At 47.7% G+C, this 25,915-nt stretch overlaps 2 protein-coding genes across 3 annotated transcripts; one reads left to right on the forward strand and one right to left on the reverse strand.

Annotated features, from left to right (window-relative positions):
- The first annotated feature begins 921 nt into the window (after nucleotides 1–921).
- LOC118094482 (DNA-directed RNA polymerases I, II, and III subunit RPABC5) lies at nucleotides 922–6,334 on the forward strand. The gene is made up of 3 exons (XM_035134965.2): nucleotides 922–1,035; nucleotides 1,851–1,956; nucleotides 2,567–6,334. The coding sequence occupies exons 2-3, from the start codon at nucleotides 1,862–1,864 to the stop codon at nucleotides 2,673–2,675; spliced, it is 204 nt and encodes a 67-aa protein (XP_034990856.1). The 5' UTR covers nucleotides 922–1,035; nucleotides 1,851–1,861; the 3' UTR covers nucleotides 2,676–6,334.
- On the reverse strand, nucleotides 5,847–24,386 carry PRMT1 (protein arginine methyltransferase 1). Of its 2 annotated transcripts, XM_035134963.2 has the most exons (11): nucleotides 24,238–24,298; nucleotides 20,691–20,744; nucleotides 15,392–15,493; nucleotides 15,103–15,258; nucleotides 14,524–14,587; nucleotides 13,932–14,074; nucleotides 12,801–12,888; nucleotides 12,044–12,159; nucleotides 10,316–10,466; nucleotides 9,393–9,514; nucleotides 5,847–6,790 (listed from the first exon to the last, which is right to left on the reverse strand). In XM_035134963.2, exons 1-11 carry the CDS (start codon nucleotides 24,265–24,267, stop codon nucleotides 6,707–6,709), a joined length of 1,110 nt encoding a protein of 369 aa, XP_034990854.1. In that variant the 5' UTR covers nucleotides 24,268–24,298; the 3' UTR covers nucleotides 5,847–6,706. The 2 variants fall into 2 exon arrangements, with proteins under 2 accessions (XP_034990854.1, XP_034990855.2); XM_035134964.2 differs by lacking the exon at nucleotides 20,691–20,744 and having other exon boundaries at nucleotides 24,238–24,386.
- Between the last annotated feature and the right edge of the window lie 1,529 nt (nucleotides 24,387–25,915).

A 25,915-nucleotide genomic window follows, 5' to 3' on the forward strand; every position in this document is an offset into this window, starting at 1 on the left:
CAGCGTTCACACGTCAAAATTCCAGCCCACCTCCATTCAATCCTGATTCACCCTTTCCACTGCCTGCACACCACATGCATTTAAAGAACATTCTCTCCTTCAAAAGAATTCTGGGTGCCGTAGTTTGTTACGGGTGCTGGCAATTGTAGCGACGAGAGGGGTAAACTACAGTTCCCAGGATTGTTTGGGGGAAGCCGTGCGCTTTGCAATATGAAGACCGGTTTGCCATATGAAGATCCCCGTGTGGAAGACAGAAAGTTTATTGTCAAATAGCAGATGCGGGGAGCGGGGGCCCAGCAAAGTACCTGGGCAGCACTCAGGAGGATTTCACAAGAGGGGACCTTTACCTCGGAATAAACCCCTGTTTGAGATGGTGGCTGTTATCAACCCCCTATATATAAATATTCCACAATCTTTACAACAACCCTGTAAGGCAGCAGTATCTTTATCTCGGGGAGAGAGAATGCGCATCATCATCACTCTCAAAATTTAAACCGCATACGCAAAAATTCCAATTTTGGGGGGCAAATGCCTTTATTAGGGCCAAGCAAAATGTATGAAATTAGCAAGCAAACTTCCGAGTTCTCCAGAATTCTTCCTCAGTCGGGATGTGAAAGAAAGAAAGAAAGAAAGAAAGAAAGAAAGAAAGAAAGAAAGAAAGAAAGAAAGAAAGAAAGAAAGAAAGAAAGATCTCCGGGGCGGAGAGAAAGAAAAAAAAATTTGAGAAAGAAAGAAAGAGAAAGAAATTGGGAGGGGAGAGAAAGAAAAAAGCTTGGATAAACGCGAAGATTCCGAGGATGTTAGCAACAACAAGATGTGATGACCCTCTTGCAGATCGATGCTGCTTATAAGGGGAAGAAATTTGGGCTCCGCTAGGAAGGGGCGGTGTCGCCGTCGGGGCTCCTCCTGCTACTGCGGCGGCGCTTGTGTCTCCCTCTCGCGGGCAGCGGAAGAAGCCAGCCATCGGCCTCGCTGCTGCGTCAGAACCACGAGGGACCCCCGGGAGAGAGGAAGGCGGCCGAGGCGGAGAGGAAGGTGGGGAGCGGCGGGGCGAAGGAGAAGGGTCGGCCAGGGAGGAGGGCGAGGGGGAAAGATGGCAAAGGGGAGGGAGGTCTGGGGAGCGCCGAGCTGGCGGGAGAAGGCCGGGAGAAAGTGGATGTGTGGGGCCGGGGAGTGAGAGATCCGGAGAGGGCGAGGGCTGCCTCCACTTCCCGAAGGTGGGACCAGGAATGGGGGAAGCGCTTAGGGGAGCGGAGTGTTCGGGACGGCTCCAAGGACACGAGAGGCAGAGATTCACCCGGTGAAGCTTGTAGAGAGAGTGGGAAAGACGCAGTAACAGAGGGAAGCAGCACCTGTTCAATTTCAGCCTTCCCTGAAGTTGTTTACAAGTGTAAAAGCCGGGGGTGAGGGCGTGGCCTTAACCTAAGATGTGGGGTTTTTTCCCCTCCCATCGTCTTTGCAGCAAGAGCAGTTAACCCGTGTCTGGCTGATGATGATAATTTTTTTTGGGGGGGGGGGCTACGGCTTCCATCACCTTTGGCCATTGGGCATGCCAGTTGGGGTTGGTGGGAGCTGGAGTCCCCCACCATAAAATATTTGAGGGGTCGGGCGTCCCCAAAGTTGATGAGTATTCCCATTCAAATAGTGTGGGTGCACTGCATTGTGTGATCAATTATGTGGGACCGGGACTTACCTGGACCCCCACAATATTTTATTCAAGTTGGGGGCCCCTGTTGTAAACTAAGAATAGCTACCGTAGGAAGCCCAGGAAGGTTTAGTGGGAAGAGAGGAAGCCTGGGTGACTTGCCTCTCTTCCAGTTTCTCCCTCCCCAAAGTATATTCCTTTTTAGGCCACTTCACAATGATCATCCCAGTTCGGTGCTTCACCTGCGGGAAAGTTGTGGGCAACAAGTGGGAAGCCTACCTGGGCCTCTTGCAGGCGGAATACACAGAAGGGTGAGTCCACAGGTTTGCCTCTTTGCTGTATCTTCTAGGATTTCTACCTTGTCTTTCTCTGTTGACCTGCTCTGTTGAAGCAGGCCAAAGGCCCATCTAGCCCCACATCCTGTTATCACAGATAATAATAATAATAATAATAATAATAATAATAACAACTTACTACACAACTTTTTTGGATGAAAACTTTTAGTATATGTACCTGTAACGTTTTAATGGTCTGCTTTCTCCCATCTCTGTAAATGGCTTCTGGACTCCTTCCAATTGTTGTTGTTGTTGTTGTTTTATTTGTATCCCACCCATCTGACTGGGTTGCCACAGCCACTCTGGGCGACTTTCAGCATATACAAAAACATAATAAAACATTATACATTTCCCTATACAGGGCTGCTGCCCTCAGGTTGTGGGATAAATTGGATTAAATTAGCTAACTCAATACATGGGACACTAGTGTTTTATCTGTGTCTCCAGTTCAGAGCAGGCCACTGCTGAAAGCACAGGAACAGAGGGCCACAGAAAGGCTGGCAATCCGAGTCAGGAAAAAGAGAAAGGGAGAGAAAATCCAGAAAATCTTGAGACCACCCACTCATTTTTCCGTTCCCTCTCTCAGGGATGCATTGGACGCCCTTGGCCTGAAGCGCTACTGCTGTCGGAGGATGCTCCTGTCACACGTGGATTTGATTGAAAAGTTGCTGAACTATGCGCCCCTGGAGAAGTAGGAGCGTTGGCACCCTGGAACAGAGCCACAATGAGGCTGGAAGACACCCCCCCCCCCCCGCTCTGTGGCTAGAAAGAGAGAGAGGAGAGAAAGATAAGTCTTCAGATTGTATCCAAACCAGGCACCTCCCACTGGAGGGTGCTGTTGTGCAATGGAAGGATTCTGTCTCATTCAGTGATGTGCAATAAAGAGCATGATGCATAGGAGCACACGCACTGTGCTCTCAAAAGAATGATACACACAAATTTACTCTTGTTTTTTCCATTGTTTTTTTTTTGTATTTTGTGGCATATGTTTGTAGAGTAGATTGTACTGTTGCTTTTGATTTTGTCTTCAACACTGTCTTCCTCGGGATTTTTATTTTGAATGACGGGAGAAACATAATTAATTATGCTTGGAGCGGTTTATGCAGCCTTGTTTCCCTGCATATAGGCTTGCCCAGGTTTTTAGAACAATCTTGTGAGATTTGATCAGAACTAGTGTTAAATCAGAACAGACAATACTCTGGACAGTGAATTATTGAAGCAGGCTTTCCAACAGAACAGAGAATGATTTCAGGAGACGTGCCCTTCCAACAACCACGGGTCCCAGAGTTCCTCAGTTCCTGCAAAAGCCAATAGGGTATGGCAGCGAGAGAGAGAGAGAAGCATCATTCTCCTTAAAAACAAGCCGGCCCCAGAGATTGCAGGAGCCAAGATTTACAGGCCCCAGGAACATATTACACACCACCCCAATCTTCTTGTGTGGGTCTGTGTTCCTTTTTGGAGAGGGGCACAGCAGAGTCTGTGGTGTCTTTAGGATATATAGTTTATTTACACTTATATGCAAATTGTGGCTACTGTGAACCTATGTTGGATTTCACAGAATTATGGATGTGTGGCACACAACTGATTTAATTGGACTTCACACATGCTAACTAAAGGATTAGCAGGGACACAGCTACCATCTCCAAGGAAATTGGCTTTGACACCACCAAACCTGAAATGGAAGTTTGGTCTCCTGAATGTATGGACTCCACTTTAGGGCAGGCAGTAGCTCAGAACTTGCTGGTGTGACAGCCAAGGCTGCCAGTGTGCCTGCGAGGATACCTGCAAAAGGGATCCGTGAATATCCCCTCAAAAACAGACATGAGAGGCTATTTGCTCTTCCTGCTCAGTTTGTGTTTGCACCGACATGGCCTTTCCTCCGCCCATGTTTCATTGGCTGCAAGAACTGGGCCCCGGCCCTCGCCTCCATTTTGTGTTCCTGTCTCTTAAATGTGGCAGCCATTTTGTGTTCTCCCCATAACCATTATGTGACTGGTGCCCACTGGTCCACAAAGGTTGGCAACCACTACCAGACTAGCTGAAGTCCAGTTAGAGAAGTGATGCCTGTTGAACAGAAACTAGTACTGGACGTAGGCACAGGTAAAACGTCCATTTATATGAATTAGCATGCCCACACATTCCAGAGCTTTCAGAACCAGCTTTTAGTGGTGCAGAAGTTAAGCTCAACCACCAAAGCCAATTCAGTGTTTAGGTTACAATCTCTAGGAGCAAGGGCTCCATGTGTCATTCAGGTTTCCAGATTCAATGATGCACAACAGCAATATACCACTGAAATGCTTATTCTAGGCCTGGGAGATATAGATCATCCAGGACCTGTGTGAGGAGCAAACCGTGATGTCTACTTCACCCAGCGATATATATCGCTGGTGAAACCACCGCTTCAGAGTCCCTCTACTGAAGACTTCCTCCAGCGAGTGTTTGTGAAACTACCATCCCATTCTGCCCTCATACTGCACAGAGAAATTTTTTTTTTGCGTCAGCGCAGATGCAGCTTGTTCCTCCCTCTGCATCTTTTAACTGCTCAGGTGAGGTGTGTGTACTAGACTCAAAAACAGGAAGCTAGATTAGGCTAGACTTTGTTACAGGCAGAGGTCTTTCTCCATTGCTTGCTTGAATGTGGTACCTCCTGCATGCAAATTAGGAGTGCAAGAAGTTCCCTTATACAAAGTCAAACCATTGGTAATGTATCTAGTGCTATACTGTCCGCACGGACTGGCTGTGGTTCTCAGGGTCCTTTCAGCCCTGTACTTGGGGATGCAAGGTACCCCCTGGAAACAGCACTCTAGCACAGTTCACAATTCCCTCCAGGTCCAAATTACAGCTGCCTTTGCAGCTGGAACTGCCTTCTTCAAAGAGGGGAACACAGCATGGTTCAGTATCACCTCAGCTTCATAAACCTCTGTTCTCAGTGATGTTTCATGTAGAGAAGAAAGCAGATCTGTTAAGCACTCCTTAACAGAGCTTTGATCAAAATTAATACCCTAGGGAAGTCTCCACGACCCCTTATGTTCAGCCCCCTTCACACCCCTGCCAAAGGAGTGAGACCCATAGAACAAAAAACCATGTGTCTACATTGGTCATAAGAAAATCTGGTATTGTCAATACCTTCATTACACCCACCATTCCCACCAGTGTGCACACTATTTTGTAATCTTTTGATGGGCCTAATAAAGGTACTGTCCTTTTGTGAATTTGAGGCAAGGGAGACATTCCTGTGTCCAGCTGTTCTGGCACTTTAAACTGGAGTTTTGGTCCCTGCATCCAAGGTGCAGTGTCGGCTCCCAACCACAGGATCAGCCTTCGTCCCCTGATCCGAATCCTTCCATCTTAAAATCAAGGAATAGCTGGGCATGCAGTTAACCACCTTGATAATCTAGGCTCCCCACTTAAAACAATGATTTGTAACAAGAATCTGAAGACACTGCTGGTGCAATTGGGTCCAAGAACAATTCACTTGCTGGTCCCATTTGCTTCTGTACCTGGCAGTGGGAACAAGGGGCCTTGTTCTCCATCTCCAGTAACATGTCTTGGGACGGCTCTGTAGAGAACACCACCGTATCTGTACTAGTCCAAAGCCACAGTGTTATGGAACAAAAGCATGTCTTCCTCAGTAACCTTATTTTTGTGTGTGTAACTAAGTTCTGCCTTGTGAGGTTCGACAGCTGGTTAGAGTGCCCTACACATTACATTGTTCTTCTGTCCACACAGCTGTTGGGGTTTTTATTATTATTATTGTTTTGGGGGGAGAGACAAGCAGTGAGGCTGGGCCCAAAGAAAAGGCCCCTCTCTAAATGTAACCCTAAGGCCATCAGGCAGGCAAGCAGGCAATATGTTTGAGTAAGAGGTGGTTTCAACTTCTTTATTATTATTTTTTCCCTCATGAATGTAACCATATAAAAACCATAAGTTATGAAACAGTCACACGATGTCAGCTTTTGAAGGGGCAAGGGATTTAAAAAAAGAAAAACCCCACACAACTCCCTCCCACAGATCCGAACAAGGAATTGTTAGGAGGGGGAAAGTACAAAACCGTCAGTGGGGGGGGGGGGCTTAACACTCACAAAATGGAGATGCCTTTTCCACCCACACCCCTCCACGTGCCCTCTTGATAAAAACCTGTTGGGAACCCCCACCCCTCCCCCACCCCCATTTGGGCACTGGATAGAAGTGTGTACCCTTCAAAAAACTGAGCAGCGTTTACACTGGAGCAGAGGATATTGTCAGGAGCAGTTACTCCAGAAAACAGGGCAGGAGGAGGGAGGAGGATCCTGGGCAACACAGTTTGGCAGGTGATACCAACAATGATTTAACTAACTAAAAAAAATATTATTTTTTTAAAAAAGAAATTCATGATGGAAGTCTGCTGTCGGGCCTCAGAACAAACGGACGGATGGACAAACCACCTGTGTCTTCAGTTGTGCTAACAGCCTTGGCTCCTGGCCTGGAGGAGGGGAGGTTGGTTGCGGGTGGGGAAGGAAGATTTGAAAATGAGGGGCGATGGGGTTGAGGGGGGTCTTGGCTATTTCCCTCTAGCCTCTAATACTGACCCTCCCCTTGCTGGCCCAGAGTCGCAGCAACAAGAAACTACACAATGAAATGAATTAGTGAGACACCAACTTAAACAGGACGACAGGGAGGGTTAGCTCTGGGTTGCAAGGTCAGTTGGAGGAGGAGGAAAAAAAATATCTGGCAAGGGGTTGCTGAGCTAACGCATCCGGTAATCCGTTGAGCAAGACAGCTCACACAACTGGCCCTTGAAGTCCAGGTCGATGGTGAAGTCCAGGTCTCGCTGCACATGGGAGGAGAGAAAGGAAAGGTGTGTTCGTCACAAAGTGTTTTTTCCAAGATACACTCCCTTGGAACAAACCTCACATTACCTCTGTGCCCCCAGGGAATGGCTTGCCCTCTTTACCTCCTAAGTACCGTTCTGGAGATGCAACTAACTCCTTTCAACATCTCAACACCTGAGGGTGCTCCCCGGCCACAACAGATGTGTTTACCAGGTCACACAAATGGAGCACTCATAACCACACTGAAAGCATGTGTGCCCAAGCTTTGGAACCTTTTGACAGCCCTGTGTGCCCCCTCCAACACTGCACCCGTCTCTTGATGCCACTGGATAGTAGGGCTGGGTGATGTACCATCCAAAACTGGTTTGAAGTCCATATTGTGATACCGCTTTCATAATTTTTGACCTGGCAATATATTGCAAACCGTGTGTGTCCGCGTGCACGCGCTATGCAAAAATCACAATACGGGGGAAACCATGAAGCCAGCAAATATCTCTACTAAGCTCCATCCTTATTTCAAGTATTGTGATATATCACTATAGTATATCATGATGTTTAGCTGGTGATATATCACAATGTTGAAAACCAGATGTTGCCCAGTCCTACTGGATGGCTTCTTGCACCAAATGCCTCAAAAAGGAAAGGTTAGAGAGCTGAATGTCAAGTTGGCTGGGAAGAATGTGACTTTCTAAAGTCAATGAGCAACTATGGCCCAGACTGGGTGAGCTGGCCAGAGTGGCCCAGGCATGGAAGAACTGCATTGCTGCCAATGTGCTACTGGGCCAAACTTAAAGGCTTCTTTCATTATTCAAAGCCCTAAGCAACCTAGGGCAAGCTTGCTCTGTGTGTCTCCCTGACCAACCAGAGAAGCATTTTGAACCATGATTCATGATGCCCACTAGGAGCAGGGCATTTAACATGGCCATGCTAATATTAAGCGAGTGTCATCAATGCTTCATTTTGGATGAGGGGTGGGAAACCTTTAGCCCTCCAGATGTCCCTGGACTTCAACTCCCATAATCCCCGACCATTTGCCATGCTGACTGGGACCGATGGGGGAGTTGGAGTCAAACAACATCTCCAAGGCCACAGGCACCTCACCTGTTTAAAAAGGCCTTCACTCAGGCTTCCCAGCCACGTGCTCTCTGTGTGTTTCTGATGGAACAGTTTCTTCCCTATGACTGAGAATCTATTGTTATTCATGAAGTAGTAGTATAAACACAAAATATTTACGCCTCCTCAAAATTGTAAACGCTAGTTTGTCAAAGTTCTAAAATGTTCACTTGTGTTTATCTTATGCGAGCTTTGGGCACTGAAGGAATTTAAAACTGAGTTGGGAAGGAAGAGACAGGGCTGGGGAGAGGGAGCTGGACCGTTTAAGCAGCATGGGCAGACACACAAATGAGGGAGGGAGGAAGTCTGCTCGCAGAGGCTACCATGGAGAGATTTATTGAGATCAGCTTCCAGCCCGGATTATGCTGGGAAGCAACAGAATTCCTAGGCTTGGCAGCCACCCAGTCCTTATGAGTCATAAAAATGCTGGGGAAATAAAGGGCTGGACCCAGATTGAGGACATATTGTCTCCCATCAAATATAGTCAATTCACCAGTTACTTCAGTTGAATGCACTTTTAAAGCCCTTAAAACCCCCTCTCTCACACACCCACACACCAGGGGGGGGGAGTGAGTACCTATATATACAGGGACTTGAGGAAGATACAGAAGTGTCTGCTTGCAACTTGTGTGGGCCCAGAGCCTTCCCTTTACTACCTCTGCATCACTGAATACATTTCTGTTCTTTAACAGTGTGCAATTACAGGAGGTGGCCATTTTCCGCAAGTTCAACTGATGCACAACCACCAACACTTGGGTCATTTTGGACCTGGAAGAGGGCAAAATGGGGTGGGGTGGACTTAGGTACGCTTTGCCAATGCACATGGGGGCCAGGGATGGAACCCCTGCACAAATGGGTCGCCGCCTGTGGTACAAAGGGTATTGTCTCAACATGGTGGCTGTTACCAAATGAACAAAGCAACTCTTGACAAGTTACATGGTGCATTTCCCTGTGTGTGTGTGTGTGTGTGTGTGTGTGTGTTTGTGTGTGTGTGTGTGCGTGCATGTATATATGTGGATGCGTGCACGTGCACACACATCTGGGGTTGATTTTTAACATTCAGGACTGGTCAAGCGGGACCAGCCTCAAAATATTGCCATGAATCCTCACCCGCCTAAATGGAGTGGCTCCTTTTCTATCCAGGCTCAAGCTCCTCCTCCAGCCAACCACTCCACTTCCCACCCTCAGGTTTTTTGTTACTCTTTTCCCAACTGACCCTCCCCACTCCATCGCTACTCAGCCTGCACTGGACTGGTTTCTGGAGTTTCCTCCCTCCCCCCCAACCCTCCCAAATAATTTTTTGCTTTATTTCCTTAAAATATTTTGCAAACCGACACACAGTTACTTCTCCCCCTCTTATTTCTCAATGGCCCCCATTTGGGCTTTGTTTTCGGCTTACCACCCTTGTTTGCCATTAGAGGAAGTGATGCTGCTAATGTTTACAAGGGCGGGCATATATAGGGTTAAGAACCAAAGTCCTCAACTCACATTGTTCTTGGCGTTCGGCTTCATGCCAATGGTGCCAAATATCTCCTCTCCTGTCTTCACTGTTAGGTAGTCCTCCATGTAAAAGACTGTCTGCTTCCAATGGGTGTAGGGAGATTCGGGACCTGGGAAGCAACAGCCATGTGAGGTCAATGTGCCGGAGGGTGCAGGGTGGGGAGATAGAACAGACATAGGGAAAGAGACATAGGCCCCACACATAGTGTCCCCTATACAGTGGTGCCTCGCTTAACGAATGCCCTGCTTAACGAAATTTCCGCTTAACGAAAGGTTTTTTCTAGCAGAGGTTGCCTCGCTAGACGAATGTGTTTTACGAAAAATTCATCTAGCGAATCGCGGTTTCCCATAGGAATGCATTGAAATTCAATTAATGCGTTCCTATGGGCAAAAAAATCAAAAAAAAATATCAATGCATTCGTATGGGATCCGCTAGACGAATTTTTCGTTATAAGAAAATTAAATTCGTCAAGCGAGGCACCACTGTAGTTTGCTTGGGTTTAGTTTACTTTTAGCTTTACTCTTAGCTCAGGTACTTCTTTTCCAAAAGAACTGAACCTTTCTCCTTGCCTTCAAGCTTCCCAACTGTGCTTTACAAGCTCCCACTTGGCAAAATCTACAAGAATTTTAGGCTGGGAGGAAAGCCCAGTCTCATAAACTACTAGCTCCTGGCTTCAACTGAGTTCCTTGCGTGCCAGGAACAGCACATTCTTCCCAGAAGTACAGGCTAAAAGTAGTCTGTTAACCAGCTAGTTCTTAAAAGCAGGTTTTTAGAAACCCCAAAGTTCTATTGCCCGTTACGATGCAGCCACCAAGTCCCACCCTGATTCAAGTATACTTGGAAGGCAGAACCAGACCACCAGCCTGCCCACTCCCCTGCTAACCCCTCAAACCAAGGTCATGCCCCTTACTGGTGGAGAATCCAGTGCGCTTGTGGCAACGAGTGAACTCTATGTTGAAATAGGCGACCAGGGCATGGATGTAGTCATTGCGCTTCACTTGGAGGCAGAAGGGTGATGTGAAGGTGAGATCTTCCACCTTCACCGTGTAGATATCCACCTCCTGCCAACCATGGGTGAGGAGGAGAGAAAGAAAGAAAATAAAGAGAAGGCATGAGAAGCAGCAAGAAATGAGGTCAAGAACATACTAAATCCTTACCCTTTACTAACCCAACACTACAAATTAAAAGCCAAGCATTAAGAAGCAAACTTCTGTGACCCTGTGCCAATCAAATCAGGGCCACCTATAAACAAAGGGGAAGGTCCATCATATTGGGGAATTTTTAAGCAAGTGGAAATACAGACATTAAAAAACAGAGTTAAGGGAGGACTGCACTTTACTCATTGTTTGTTTGTGTTTGGTCAGCTCTGGCCTTCAAGCTGGCTGTGAGAGGTTTGACAGATTCTCTCCCACTCCTCTTGAGGAGAGACCTTTATCACTGGCCTTCAACAGCCTTACAAGACAGGCTCTGCAACATTTTGCTGTCAATCCCTTTTGTGGTGCTGTTTCTCCATCCATCTCCTCCCACCAGAACAACAAGGCTGCAACCCTCTTGCCTGCAGACTCTGGTAGTGGGCTATCTGCTCCATGTCCCTAACAATAAACTAATACAGACCAGAGCAGTTGTGTCACAATGTGGGGTGAGTGCAGGTGCTCTGCCAAAAAAAAGGAGGAGCAAGCAGGAGAGTTGAACTAACGACGGCAATGGCAGGCAAAAATAGCCTGCAGCGCCACACACCGCAGCTAAACACTCACATCTGCCCTCCCACTTATCCAGATGTGGGCTGCAAACCCCATGGACTGGCACCATGTTTCCCCTAAAGTTTTGCATATCACCATTGCTCCATGCTTATCCATCTGAAGTCATGAAAGCCAGAGTTTCATTCCACCTAGTGAGCCGTGAACAGTTTTGAAGAGGCAGCAGCAACACAGGCAATAAGGGGAGGAAGTGAAGCACCCAAAACCTTCAGGTTCCTTTTGCTGTGCATTATGCCCTCTAGAAAAGTACATTGGCCTTGAAACAAGAGCATAACCAGTGGACAAACTGCATTTTGTAGGAGACAGGGTTCTCGGCAGCAGCCATGGAGGTCCCTGGGCAGAATGTCCCATTGTGTGGTACCAAAGGCGAACTGCTCCAGAAGCTGTGCTTACGCCATCTTGGCACTCAAAACAAACCTTCAATTAATTGGCTAGGAGCTCATGTATGTTTATATATGCTTGCTTTGAGCCACTAATTGGCTTAACTTCGATGGTGCCCTTATCTGGGGGAACTGGGATGCTGGGCTCAAAAGCCCAGAAGAGGAACGTCTTGGGTATCTGCTACCTGTAGCCCTGGTCAGGTAGCTGACGTCATCTACCATAGTGTATAAAGAATGTATGCATTTGGGGCTGGGTGTGGACAGTCCACCAGCAGACAAGCCCTCTCCTTGCTGTGCAGCCTACTTGCTGTAGAGTCTGTCCCACGTATGCAAGGGCAAGGGGACCTGACAGACTGCTTTGCTGAAAGCCTATACCAATCTTCAATAAAGCAACAAGACTGTGCACTCTGGCATTTGGCATGCTTCCTGGGAACTCCTTCATCTCACAAACTCCCAGTAGCTTAGCCCTAGCTCGAGGGTGTGACACTCAGCTAGTAGTACCTTGATGAGGCAAGCATTGGTGACCAATTGCTTCGGGTCAACAACATCCACCAAAGGCTCCTTGATCGCCACATCTTTGATGCAGGACATGTCAAAGCCGTAGACATTCTCCCACCCTGCAGCAAGAGACACAGGTTGGAGGTGAAGTCAGATCCTGGAAGGCCGTAGCAGAGGGGCACAGCACCGAGAAACAGACAAAACTTCCCACCCATGACTGGTCTAAGAGTTTTTTTTTAAACTGTTAACCTTCAGGGAGCTATTCTGGAAGACATCTCTCGAGCAACACCCACCCTGCTTCTCACCGCAGAACCCCTGGACATTGCAGAAGGTTCTAGGACAAGTTTGTGGGTGCGCAGACAAACTGCTGACTGGGGCCCAACAGGCCTGGTGGCACCCCTGGATAACCAAGGGTTGACCCAAGAACAGACCCCACACCCCTATGCTGCTGTGGAATGTACCCCGGGGCGCAGGAAGCCGTAGCTTTGAACAAGCTGCATTTTTGGGAAGATTGTTTCCCATTATTCATGTTCTCTTGGAGAACCTACCAATTCCCAGAGGGCTGTTTGAAAGCCACCGGGCTGGGCCACCTTACAAGCAGAGAAATACTTGCTCCAAAACAAGATGGAAGGTACAGCTTTTCTCCAGTTACAGCACTCAGCCACCAACACCTGCACTTGTCACCCTTGTCTTCTGTTAGGGGAGCTCTTGCGCCTGGCCTTGTTCCCTGCAAACCACTGTGGTGCCACCTGCTACTTACAGTGGATCTTGTAATCTTTGTACTGCCGGTCTTCAATAGCTGTGATGTACAGTGTAGCACGGTCTGGAAATATGAGTCCATCGGGGGTCTTGGACAAAAAGAAATAAGTGTTGTTACAACTCACTTCAGCCCTATAGTGCCCATGATTTTTCCCTGCCCAGAGAAACTGATTCCTTGTGCTGAACTACTGGATGAGTATGTGAGAGCTTCAATCCAAACACCATCCTGATTTGAATTATAACAAAGTGGCCTGGATTCAATTTACATGCTGCAGAGCTTTAGACTTCAAGCAGCTGTTAGAAAAATGCAACTATAATTAAAAGTCATGATTTGCTGCTAAGCTTCAAGTCACACATTCACACTCCAAGTTATTACAGTATCGAACTTACAGTTTAACTTTTCCTATGGCTTTCCTGAGGGCTGATCCTAGACCTGGGCAGTGTCATACACTATTCACACAAACACAACTTGCTTCTAGAGCTAACATGGAAGAATGTGTCCCAAATTTGTTTCCACACCTCAGAGCATCCCAACAGGAAGTGGCTCTAAATCCCCACTGGGGCCATTTTGCCCTTTGATGAGGTTTCATTTCCCCTCAATCTTAAAAGCTGTTTGAGCATACTGCCCTTCTAACTAGGGAACATAGTCTAATTCAGCAAACGGTTGCTCTTATGACCGAGGGCCAGTGACAAAACCTGCCCCTTGTGAAGCAGAGTCCCCACAAGGAACAGCTCTTGGTTCGACCTGGGAATCTGCACAGTATACACGGCATGCCACAGTCCCAGTGTCAAAGGAATTGACACCATATTGGAAGTCCTGGTTACTGCTGTTTGTCCAGCTGATCAGGTTTGTGAACCTGGGATATTAATAAGAAGCAGCCGCCCCAAATTTGCACCCTCCACATGTTTTGGACCACAACATCCAAAACATTTGGTGGGCAACAGGTTGGAGGAGCTCACTATCTCAACTGCTCTTTCAGCCAAGAAAGCAACAGAAACCGTTCTGCCCCTAAGGTCGGGGGGGGGGGGGAAGAGGCTGGTGCACTCAGTTATCAGCACATCAGGAGACTCAAAAGTGCCAGTATGGACCCAGGAATTGCAGGCACAGCAACGGGGCAGGGCAGAGACTCACCAGCCACTTGTCCCGGGCGTAGATGACAGTGTTGAGCATGGACTCGTAGAAGAGGCAATAGCCCATCCACTCACTGATGATGATGTCAACCTTCTCCACAGGCAGCTCCACCTCCTCCACTTTGCCCTTGATGATGGACACCACTTCACGAGAGAAACATAACAAGAATGTTAGCGTTGCACTGGAAGGAGGTGCAGGCCGGCAGCAGCAATGGGATTTCCTCATATTAATAGATGTTCGGCAATGACTAGACAGGGGCTCTTGCAAAAACATGACCTTCCCCAAGCAAAAGAATTAACACACACAAAGTGCCTGGGAGAGTTGCAACAGCAACCGATCTCTGTCAGAAAGAGTTTACAGCCTAGCATTCAGCAGAGATGAGGAAGGTAGAAGCAAAGTAAGGCAGGGGGAAAGGGTGTGCGTTGAAATTCAGTTTCTTGTTTTCATGGTTAGTTTTAGTCAGGGAGGAGGAATAAAAGATGATGGGAGTTTCGACAATTGACTTGAAGGAAGAGACAGGCAGCAGCTAACAGGTGCATGATATGGCAGACGTTTAAAGGGCAAGGGAGAATGTAAAACAAAATTAACTCACCATGATCGAGTTTGTTGGCTTTGACAATTTTGACAGCGTAGTCAGAGATACTGGAGCATTCAATCTGTTAAGAGGGCAGTACCAAAAGGAGAGAAAGGATATTCACATGTCCGTACACTATACAAAAGTAAAAATACTTCTCCCTTCTTGCCTTGCTCACCCAGGAAAGAATCTTATTCATGCCCTCCACTAAATGTTGTTTCAATTCAGTACATCATGACCTCAGCACTCTTTGGGGCCAAGTTTTACTGCAAACTAAAGAAGTAAATGTTTCTAGTCCTCATGGCTGTGCAGCAAGACACAGCAAACAAAGGGGCAGCAACGTCTAGTCTCTCCTCCAACCTCAGCTTTCTCCCGAGGTCCAGCTACCTTGCCCCACATTCCCAAATTCTGAAAGGAACACAGAGTCAGGCTGGCAACACACACACACTTAATATGCATGACTGGTTCCCACAACAGAATTTGGTTTTGTGGGTGGAGAATACAGATTTTATAGAACCTATCAGTGCTTGTGTTTTTATGCTTACCACCCCTCACAAAAAGCACACAGACCAACCAGCCTATGGCCACTTCACTCACCCCAATGACCCGCTTGGCACCAGCCTTGGCTGCGAACATGCAGAGGATTCCAGTCCCGCTGCCAACATCTAGGACCACTTTGTCTTTGAAGAGGTGCCGGTTGTGAAACATGGAATTTCTGTAGGTCAGCGTGCGCACCTCATCTTTCAGCATTTCCTGGGGGCAGGAAGGCACATCAGTCAACTTTCACAAAATCCATCTACACAAACACACCCCTTGGACAGGCAAGAATGGGTCCCTGCGCCAAGGAGGTGCTTTGTAACCCAAGCCCCAGCCAACTCTCTGTCACCTCATGGATCCCGAAGTGGGCGTAAGAATCAAAATAGTAATCCTTGGAGGTCATCTCCTCCGCCGTTGGCTTGGCGCTGCTTTCTGGCTGGGTGCACGAGACCTGGTGAAAGACAAGAGGCAGTTAAGGCGAAACAGGCCCACACAGGCAGGATCTCTCAATATAACAAGTCCCCTCCCCTCAACCTCTTCATCAGTCATTCCCATTAGCTTTCATTCTTTTCATCTGAAGATTCTTCAGCTGGCAGCAGGGTTGCAATGTTTAGTTAATTAACAGGTTGGATAAATTCAAAACATTTTACTATAAGGTGCCCCTGATTGATTTGGACAGGGTTACAATGTTCATAGTCAATTAACTCGCTGGATCAATTAACTGGTTGGATAATTTCAAAACATTTTACTGTAAATATGACCCCGATTGAATTGGGCAGTTTTTTTTCTAAAAAAAAAACAGTCAGTACAACTACTTATAAAAATTCAGGCTGGCAAGTGCTGTCTTAACAGGCATTACAGCCTATATGTAGGAGGAATGCAGCCAGCAGCATCTCAGAAGAGGCAACAAACATGCATGAATGAGCTGAAAAGAAATAGGCCTTTTTTCTTGGAGACTATTCCTTTAATTCATTTGCACACCTATGCCAATTTAACCAATCACTCAATTAAAATGTCTTCAGTTGGGTGACTGCCTTTGGTAGTAGTATTGATAAACCAACTGCTTTATAGTACCAATTGTTTCTGATCATCACATCTGCAAAAGTAATTCCGTTTTTGAAGGATGAATACATTTTGAGGGGGGGGGGGTTCCAAGGGACCAACAGAGCCTTTTGGAAATATCTGCAACTGGTTTTCCTCTCTTCCCCATAAACCATATATTCCAATTATGCGACAGTGATATAGTCTTCAGAAGTAACATCTTACTCCAAACCCATATGAGTACCAGCCCACATGTGCTAATCATTTGTATCTTAAAAAGCAATGGGGTGGGGAGAGACTAGCACTTAACAACTTACTTGCAGACACATTTACTACAACTGACTTTTATAAGCCTGAATTTGCAAGCTGTAGGGTCAGCAACTGGCAACCCCGGGGGCCAATCTGACCCTGCCAAGAAGGCTATTGGGGACACTGTAGTTGAAACAGCCTAGCTGGAGGCTAGCAGCAGCAGGGAATGGATCTCTTTATTCAACTTTGTATCTGTGCAGGGTCTGAATCCTGATACAGTATTTTACTGAAATGAGACACAAATGCCCAACAAATACAGTGGTACCTCTACTTACGAATGTAGCTCCGTCCGCCATCTTGGATGCGGTTTAGATAGGATTTTTTCTACTTAATTGAATTTTTAGATAGGGTTGCTTCTACTTACAATTTTTTTTTCTCCCAATGCATTCCTATGGGATTCGACTTACAATTTTTTTCGACTTACAAATGTGTGTTCGGAACGCATTAAATTCGTAAGTAGAGGTACCACTGTATATAAGATAGGGCTCTACTATAGAGGACAGCAGCTCTTTAGGCAGTCTCATGCCCATCCACCAACCACCAGAAATTCTGACACAATTCAGAGACTGAACCTCAAACCTTAAATACACAATGCATGTGCCCCACAAAAGACCTCTGATCCCTTAACCTTTTGCCTCTCTGTTATCACCCCAATTACTAGGATGTAGATAAGCTCCTTCAGGAAGGGATCAAGGGTGTTTTAGGTATCTCGGTTTTGCTTAGGAAAATATGGAAAACCTGTTGTGTACATTGATGGCACTGCAATACTCTTATTGGGAGAGTGGCCCTGTGTAAAACTAAATGCCAATTGCGGCTCTCTGTCAAAGTGAAGTTCTGATTTACAACCCATCATTCTGCCCGCAATGGAAATTACACGGCTCTCCTTTCAAGCTCCACCTCAACATAAAGTCATTAGTGTAATGAAAGCTTAATTATCTTATTTCCACATGTAGCACACCTTCACACTTCCATGTGTCTTGGGTTCTCAGTGTTGCCGACAGGCTTTAGAATGGGGCCAAATATCACCCCCAAAACATACCAGAATTTGCATTTGGGGGCCGATTTACAAAACTACTTTCCGGCCCGTATCAAGATCACACAGGTCTATTTTGCTTGTGTGCTCACAGTGGATCAGCCCTGTCTTGAGAGATTACCAAAGCCTATTCTTGGATAGAGAGCTCATTTAGCTCAGATTACGCTGGGACTGGTTAACTTTGATTGCATTCATATTAAAAAGCAGCAGCACTGATGCCCTTTCTGTGGTTTTGGCTTTTAATTGACCACCTCTGAGGAAAAACCTAAAGTATTTCACGATCCTTTTAAGTAGACTGCTTCATTTAAAAACAGAAGCCACTATAAGCTATTATTAGGACAAAAGGATGTTTATGTTCCCCCTGCTGTCAACTAGAATTCTAGCTTTTTTTAAAAAAAACCACATTTGCATTCCCTGCCCCCATTAGGCAATGTGAGGTGAGAAAGCAGGGGACCACTTTTGCACCACTGCTGCAACCACCAGATTTCAAGATTCCAGTCCTAACTTTCACTTCTCTAGGCTTCATATGGTTGAGGTCTCCTGCTCAAAACTGGGGGCAGGAGAAGACCGGAATATAGGACTGCAGGAGGTGTGGCCTCAAATCATTCACAAGTTGCATTTCCAAGCATGTCACTCAGCGGGGGGTGGGGGTGTTTGAACCTGCCCAAAAAACAGTCTTCGGAAGTAAAAGCTGGAAGCCCCCATCGGATTCATGCCTCCAAAGTCCCAAAGCTAGACTGCTCCGACACACTAGGAAGTTTACCCCGCAGAGCAAAGAACAGAGGCTTGGTTGCGAGGCGGGTGGAGAACATAGGAAGATGCCTTCTACAGTCAGGCAGTTTGTCCATCTTTCCCAATATCATCTGCAGGGACTGCCAACAGCTCTCCAAAGTTTCAAACAAGAAGTCTCTCCCAGTCCTGCCTGATGATGCTGTGGACCGGTGTTCAAAATTCCCCAGGCGCCAGGTGTGTTTTGAAAGACAATCTGTTGCAAGCCGCCTTGAGGATTACTGGGATTGAAAGGTGGGATATAAACCTCCTGAACAGATAAAATATAGGGCAGGTGGAAGTTTCTCTCATTCCTGCCTGAATGAAGACAAGCTGCAGTTCCGTGGTCCAGCACATGCTTTACACAAAAAAGGTTCAATCCCCAGCATCTCTAGGTTGGGCTGGGGTGGAAAAAAGACCTCGCTGCAAAACCCTGGAGAGTCGGCATTTGTTAGCTTTGAGAGTTCTTAGCTAGAAGGACTAATGGCCTGATTTGGAATAAGGAAGCTTCCTGTTGCAAATCTGCCACCATGGCCTCTTCTATACCTGGGTCACTCTTTCTCCAAAAAAATCTTCCTTTAAAAATTAAGTCAAAATAAAATTGGTGTAAGCCACCTTAAATTTAGCAACTCACTTGCAGCTCCCATTCTATCTGCTAAAACACGGGTGGAAAAACTCTGGCCCTTCGGATGAATGCGGACTCCCAGCTCCCCCAGCTCTCAACCACTGGCCCCATGGGGTAGAGCTGATGGGAGACCAACAATATCCGGAGGGCAGCAAACGTTATTGTGGCACGCAACCCTGTGGACTAGAGGCCACGTCAAGTGCACCAAAAGTGGGCGGCAGTTCACAAAAGCTTCTGCCCGCAATACACCTGTTGTTGCTTTACGGTGCCCCAATATCCTGTTGTTTGGATTTTAGGAGTCAGCTCTGTGCAGGGTTGGAAAGCACTTAAGTGTCAGGTTTGTGTGTGTTTCAGTGACAAACCACTGAGTTCTCCCCCTTTTGGGTCAACCACAGTATGCCAATTCCACTTTTGTGACTGGAAAAAGTCTGTTGTCTGGGAGAAACCCAGCAAGACTCTCTACTTCAGTCTTCTTAGCTCCACAATACCTATGGACCCAGATTCCACTTTCCCCCCGCTTTCCACTCTAGGGCCAATATTTTCACCCCAACCCAGGGGAAGGGTGGCAGGCTGCCCCAGTGTAGGCCTACCTCCTGAGCTGCTCTACCCCCCACCTGCCCCCTGGAGTGAGGAGCTGCAACAAAAGTTAAGGAAACAGTGAGTCAAGACTCCCAAATGCAACCAGCTCCTTCACCCATGGCCCCAGAGCCACATGGGTCCATATGCAGCCCTGCCCCACGTATCTCCATGCTCAACATACATTGCATGCCTGTTGGAAAATGAACCAGCCTCCTTACAGTTTGGATTTTAAAAGGGGGGGAAGAAAGAATTGAGGGTGGGTGGGGAATCTGTAATATGAACTCCTTCCCACCCCCCACCCCCAGTTCCAACCCAAAAACAAGCTGCAGAATTTATTTGACCTGATTTTGGGATGGCATTGTATTAGAACTGGGAAAGTGTGGATCAGGAAGAAAGGCTCGGGAAACACAAGAGGGACAATGGGTGTCTAGCGCACTGGAAGTAGGAGCCACAGGCAAAGACAAGCAGCCAGGCTGAGCACAGCTGTTCCATCTCTGACCAGCAATGAAATCCTCTTTTTTTCTCACACACCCTCCCCCCCAAAAAGTTTCCTGAACCTTCAACCTGAACGGCCCCTCACAATCTCCATTTTCGTTTTCTCTCTGAAAAGCAGAAACCCAGGTTTTTGTATACCAAACTACCCATTTTTTTTCCATTCGCAACCATATATAAATTGTTTAGATCAAAAGTGGAAGCGGGCTCCAGACTACGCGAGATCGCATTATCAGCAGATTTAACCGTCTGAAATAGAACAACTGTGACCTGGCTCCATAGCCTCAGTGTGGATTAGTAACACTCATTCAACAAAACATGTATGTTCAAGGGACCCCACTCTTTTCTCTCCTGTGCCACTTAGCTTTCTGGACTGAGCGGGTACCGTATAACAAGTCAAAATCACCAGCGGTGATGTGGTCTAAATGATGTACACAAGCAAGCCAGAATGGTAGGGATTAAAAACCAATTCTGCAGAAGGGGGGAGGGTGGTGAGTGGGCAGGAGAGAGGGGGGAGGCAGAATGTGGCTACATCTACAACTCATGGGGAATTAGATGGGTTATTCCTAGCCGCTCTGAAGGGCAATACCTCTACGCCTCTTAAAAGCATGGGAGCAACTACAGAGGCATTTTTTTTAGCAGAGGACAAGTGCAAGGTAGAGAAAGGGGTGACTGGGTGATGCACCGCCAAGCTGGCGACATAGCAAGGAAAATAGATTTTCTTTTGCCAGGGCTAGCGTGCCTCACCCACACCCAGGGCTGGGCACTAGTCTAGCCCTCGTGAACTCAAAGGATATTTACATCTTCTAGCGGTGTCTGCAGGCTCATCCCATTAGCCAGCGTGGTTACAAAATTCTAGGAGAGAGAGAGTAACAAGGGAAATAAGGTCAATTCAAAGCTCAACGGGAACTGAGCCGGAGACTGGGTCTTATTGATGATGGGGATTTGGGGGGGGGGTCAGAAGAGGTGGCAAAAAGATGGTTAAGGACACAAAAACCAGACTTGTGAGGGTGGCAGGGGTGTGTGTCAAAGGAGTCTCCTGCTAAGTTTGCCACAGGTGGCTAAGAAGACTGGGTCAGGTACTGGGTCTTAAGATCGCCATGGCAACAGAGGCAGATAGATGCAAGGAAGGGGAAGGTTGTACTCAGGAGGGGTTCTCTTATGTTGTGAAGAGTAACAGACACCCCCACCTTCCAAATAATGCATGCACTCTATTATCAGCCACTATGATAACCGCAGCACATGGAACAAGGTCGCCACTGGTCCAAAAAAGCCCTCTTACAGGATTACCACAATCTCATGCCGTAAATAGAAAACAAAACCCATCTGAAATACCAATGAGGTTGCTATGCCAAGCTATTAGGGGCCCTGCCAAGCTGCTCTGTTAACACACCCTCCCAGAAAATTCAACAATGGCTCTCCCCCTCTGCTTCCTACTCTCCCTGCTCCGCTCCCCTTGATGAAGGGCCAGATGTTTTTGGACAGCATCTCCACAAGGGACTAATAGGCAAAGATGCATAGACATGGCTAGAAATGGCTATGTATGGAGATGAAAAAGAAATGGCATACGGTTTGCATGGGCTCTTTAAGATGTTGGGGTGGGGGGAATATGACTGCCACTTGTCATTCAGCACTTCTGTTCAGGACCATTGTGCTTAACACCCCTGCCATTTGGTTTCACTACTCTCAATAGTCATTGCAGATATGTCCATTATTTTCAAAGCCCATAAATGCATAGGGTCTACACTGCAAGCTGCCAACCCAAGCCAAGGGAATCATTTGCAGGAGCCTCTGCTCTAGTCTGGTGCTAGTTGTCCTGTGCCAGACTATATTGCTTCTCACTGGCTCAGAGGCACAGGCACCAATGGAAAGGGCTCTAGCTCACTGAGAACATCTGCCTTGTATGCAGAACACCCAAGGTTCAATCCCCAGCATCTCCAAGGACTGGGAAAGAGTCCCAGCCTGAAACCCTGAAGAACTGCTGCCAGCCAGTGTAGCCAATACTGACCTAGATGGACTGGTGGTCTAACTCAGGAAGCTTCGTTATGTTCAGCAAAAAAACTTTGAATGAATGTGGCAACTGTTTTGGGATGTAGTTGAGGGGCCGCTTTTAAGGGACCCTTAAAAGTGCAAATCGAAAGGCAAACTGCCTCATCTTAGTGAGGGTAGCGAGCTCTCCTTTCTTATCCAAACTATGAAGGCCCTGATCCCTTTTCAATAAGGACACATGGCAGAGAGTTGTGTGGGGAGTTCCCCACTGTTGCAACACTGGGTGCTCCTTTGTTCAAAGGATCACCACATGGCGAAATAGGCGGGAGACACACTAATTTCCTGTCTGAGGAAACCCCTCTCTGCTAAGGCAGGCACATATTCTTCCCCGCTTCCAGTCCCATACAGCTTCCTCTTCCAACACTGTACAACCCCACATTCCAGTTTACCTTTCACTTCCAAACTGCCTTTCATTCTTTCCCTCACCACAGCACCATCCTTCTAAACTTAACCCCATCCTCTCAAGCCTATAGGTTGTTGTCCAAACTTCCCCTATTATTTTCCTCCCCAATGAAGCTCCACATGCAAGGCCCCCAGGCTCACCCTAGCCCTATCTAAGTTCCGAGAGCTTTCCCTGACCACCTTTTCACCCATAAGAAGCCCCCCACCCCTGGATTTCCCAATATTACCAAACTCCCTCCAACTCCTCCTCTTTCACTGGCACCTCCTTGAACAGGGCAAAGCACAATAAGCGCTCTCTTCCTAAAATCAAATTTCACTGAAGACGCTTGCGGCTTCACAGACCCACATGTAACCCAGGACACAGACAAACCCTCAATCAACAACAGCCCCCTTAATTGCCAGGGCACAAGCCACTTGGGAGTTTGGATCCAGTGCTTAAGTTAAAACTAGGAAATATCTTGGGGGGGGGGGGGAGATCAGGAAGCAGCAGACAGGCTGAGCATACCGCTACCTCAGATAGGTTGGAGACTGGGGGTAATGCTTAGGAAGAGGTTTGGGAACGAAGACTGCATAGCTGCCAAGTTATCCCTTTTTTAAAGGGATTTTCCCTTATGCTGAATAGGCTTCCTCGCGAGAAAAGGGAAAACTTGGCAGCTATGGAAGACTGTTTAGCAAATTTCTTCGGGTGTTTTCTTTTGGGGGGGAGGGTGCTTTCCCCCTCTGGAATAACTGAATTTGATTAAGTAAAAAGGGGACCTTTGTTAAATGAGAGTCAATGGGGGGGGGGCGTGAGGGTTCCTTTTTGGTCCAGGGTGGGGTTTAACACGAGCTCACAAACCCCAGCGGTCCACGATGCGGGAATATTACATTACAAGAGCAAGTCAATCGCCTGCGGGGCTAAAAAGAATCCCAAGGGGGCTGGAAGTTCAATGGGCCGGATTCTCCTTGGACAAAGAGCTCAGTTACAGCAACGAATGGCCGGGGAGCGGGGCGGAGAGAGAAGTGTTACGGGGGGGGGGAGTGCGGTGGTCGGGAGGTGGGGAAAACTGGGAAGAGCGACCCAAGGAGGCCAAGGAGCATCTGCAAGGGAAGCAGCCTACTGGCGGGACAAAACAAAACAATGCTTTTTTTTTAATTGGCGGTGCTGGGGGGGGCGTGTTGCAAAGAAGACTTTCCAAGGGACGAGGTTTCTTCTACATACCGTACATCGCGGGAGGCTGGCGGGGGGCGGAGCTCCACGGGCCTCCCCCCCCCGGGCCAAAGGAGGCGGGGTCCTATGGGGCAAGGCGTGCCATGCGGCTACCATGAGGAGCGCAGGCATGTTCAACGAGAGGGAAGGGGGGGGGGAACCCATAACTTTATGGTGTGGGAAGTGGGATGGAAGAAGGCGGGTGCAGAGCGAAATGGAAGGGAAAACCAAACGGGAGATCCTGTTCAATATTATTCATACTTCGGGGGGGGGGCGGCTGCGCACAATTTAATCTTTATTTCTACCCCACCTTCAGATTTATACTAACGCGGGTGGGGGTGGGTTAACCCTAACCCCCCCAAAAAATGAGCACATGAGGAAAGGGGGGCGATGGGATTCTTCTCTAGGGCACCAAAAGACTCCCAGAGGTGAGGAAGGGGAGGATTCAACGAGCAGAGGCAGAAGGGAAGGAGGAGATGTGGGGCTGAGGCGCTTGGGGGCCGGGTCAGCGAGGCACCGCGGGGCCTTTCAAGGGAGTGGGGGGGGGCTCAATGGCAAGAGGCTGAAAGGGGTCTCAGGTGAGCAAATCCACCCACCCCCAAGGAGCAAGGGGGTTATGGGGTACTAGAGGGAAGCTGGGGCAGCCACTAGGTCTCCCGCCGCCGCCTTTCTTTCTCCCGTCCACCCGCCCTCCCACACTCCCCTCACCTCCATGATGCAGTTTGCAGCCTCCGCCATCTTGTGAATGAGACACAGAAAGAGAAGCACTGGCGCGGCTCCCCCAGCCTTGCTGAGCGGAGGGGAGGGGGCTGGGCAGCCCATTGGGCGGAGCCGTTGTCATTCAAGGGGCATGGGCGGGAAAGGAAGTAAAGCCCGCCTCTGGATTTTCATAGGCTGACTGGGTCTCGGACCGTCAGAAGGAGGAATGGCTGTCTATCAACCGACGCGCAATCCCCATTGGACCAACTCGGAGAGGCAGAGGTGGTTCTTGGTCGTTTACCTGCGCGCGCGCGCGCTGAGCGCTCCCAGAGGCTAAAGATCCAAAGGAGTTCCATGAGCTTTAAATGCCATTAGATGAGGTGGGGAAATGGCCGTCAATCGTGGCAGGGAGGCGGTTTTTATCAGTGATAGACGAATAGCTATCGGTGTACCTAAGCGTCATTCAAAAATAAAGGTCTCCGTCTTCTCTATAGCTATTGGTTTTTCTCTTCGTCCCACCTTCTCAAACGAGGAAGCTATAATCAAATAAGTGTTCGCGTTCAAATCCAGTCACTTCATATAATTTGACACGCGGGAAACATGACAAAGGAAGAGCGGGATCTCGAAAAGGAATCCACATTCTGAATGAGAAACTCCGGCAGCACAGAATGAAAACCGGATGGCATAAGGAATTAGGAGACAGCCGCCCTGAAACACCGAACATTGGCTCGATTGGCTGAGATGAGGAAGAGACCGCCTATAAAGTGACTCTCTAATGACCATTGGCCGCCTTGGTAGTCACTCACACATTTAAAACCCCACATACCGGGTAGCGCCCTTCATTCACTTATTGGCGGGTCTCTATGACAATTATTGGCGGGAACGATTATAAAACGATTTAAAAGTTGTGATGCTTCATGGCCAAGGTCAAATTCTGTTGAGAAGGGCAAGATGTTAGGGATTAGCCCTTTCTCTTCAACAGCCCTTTCTCTTCAACAGAAGCCCTTATTGGGCGAGTTCGTTGTCAATTTAACAGCTATCATGTTTGATTGGGTACTTTTGTTATCGTTCATAAAGCGCGAACTGTCTGTATCCAACAAATACAGGCCTCCGATTAGAGTCAGGCCTATATGGGCCGCGCCATTACCAGCCTGGGAATTCTTTCGTGAAAGCTCATTGGTAGAAGCCCTAATGAGATCCTATTGGTCAAGAAGGGTGCCATTGACAATGTGAGGTTATGCACGTGTCCCTGTAGCTCCGTCCGTCCCTTTTTCTACGTATCGCAGTGAGGAATAATTCAGCGCGTTACGTGGTAATAGGAAATTGTTCAAATCTCTGACTAGTGTTATTCTAGCTCGCACTAACCCGGAATCTGAACAGTGAATTTAGAGAACACCTAACAGATACTAACGAATCTGACACCAAGAGACTCAGGCCCATTCAGATGAAAATGTTTTATGTGTGTTTCTGAATTTAACAGTGGTGGGACCTCCAACACTTTCCCCCTGTGTCTTTCGCGCTTTTTAATCACAAGTCACTGAAGTTTTTCTAGGCAGACATCAGGCAGTCACTATCCATTATCCTAATCTACCTCGCAAGGTTGTTGTGATCATAAAATGGGGTGGGTGAGACCCATGCACCCATGAGCTTCTTAATGGAAGGAAAGGAAAGATAATGCTGTAGAAAA

The sequence above is a fragment of the Zootoca vivipara genome, chromosome 13 (genome assembly GCF_963506605.1).
Source record: "Zootoca vivipara chromosome 13, rZooViv1.1, whole genome shotgun sequence".
Classification (NCBI taxonomy): Eukaryota; Metazoa; Chordata; class Lepidosauria; order Squamata; family Lacertidae; genus Zootoca; species Zootoca vivipara.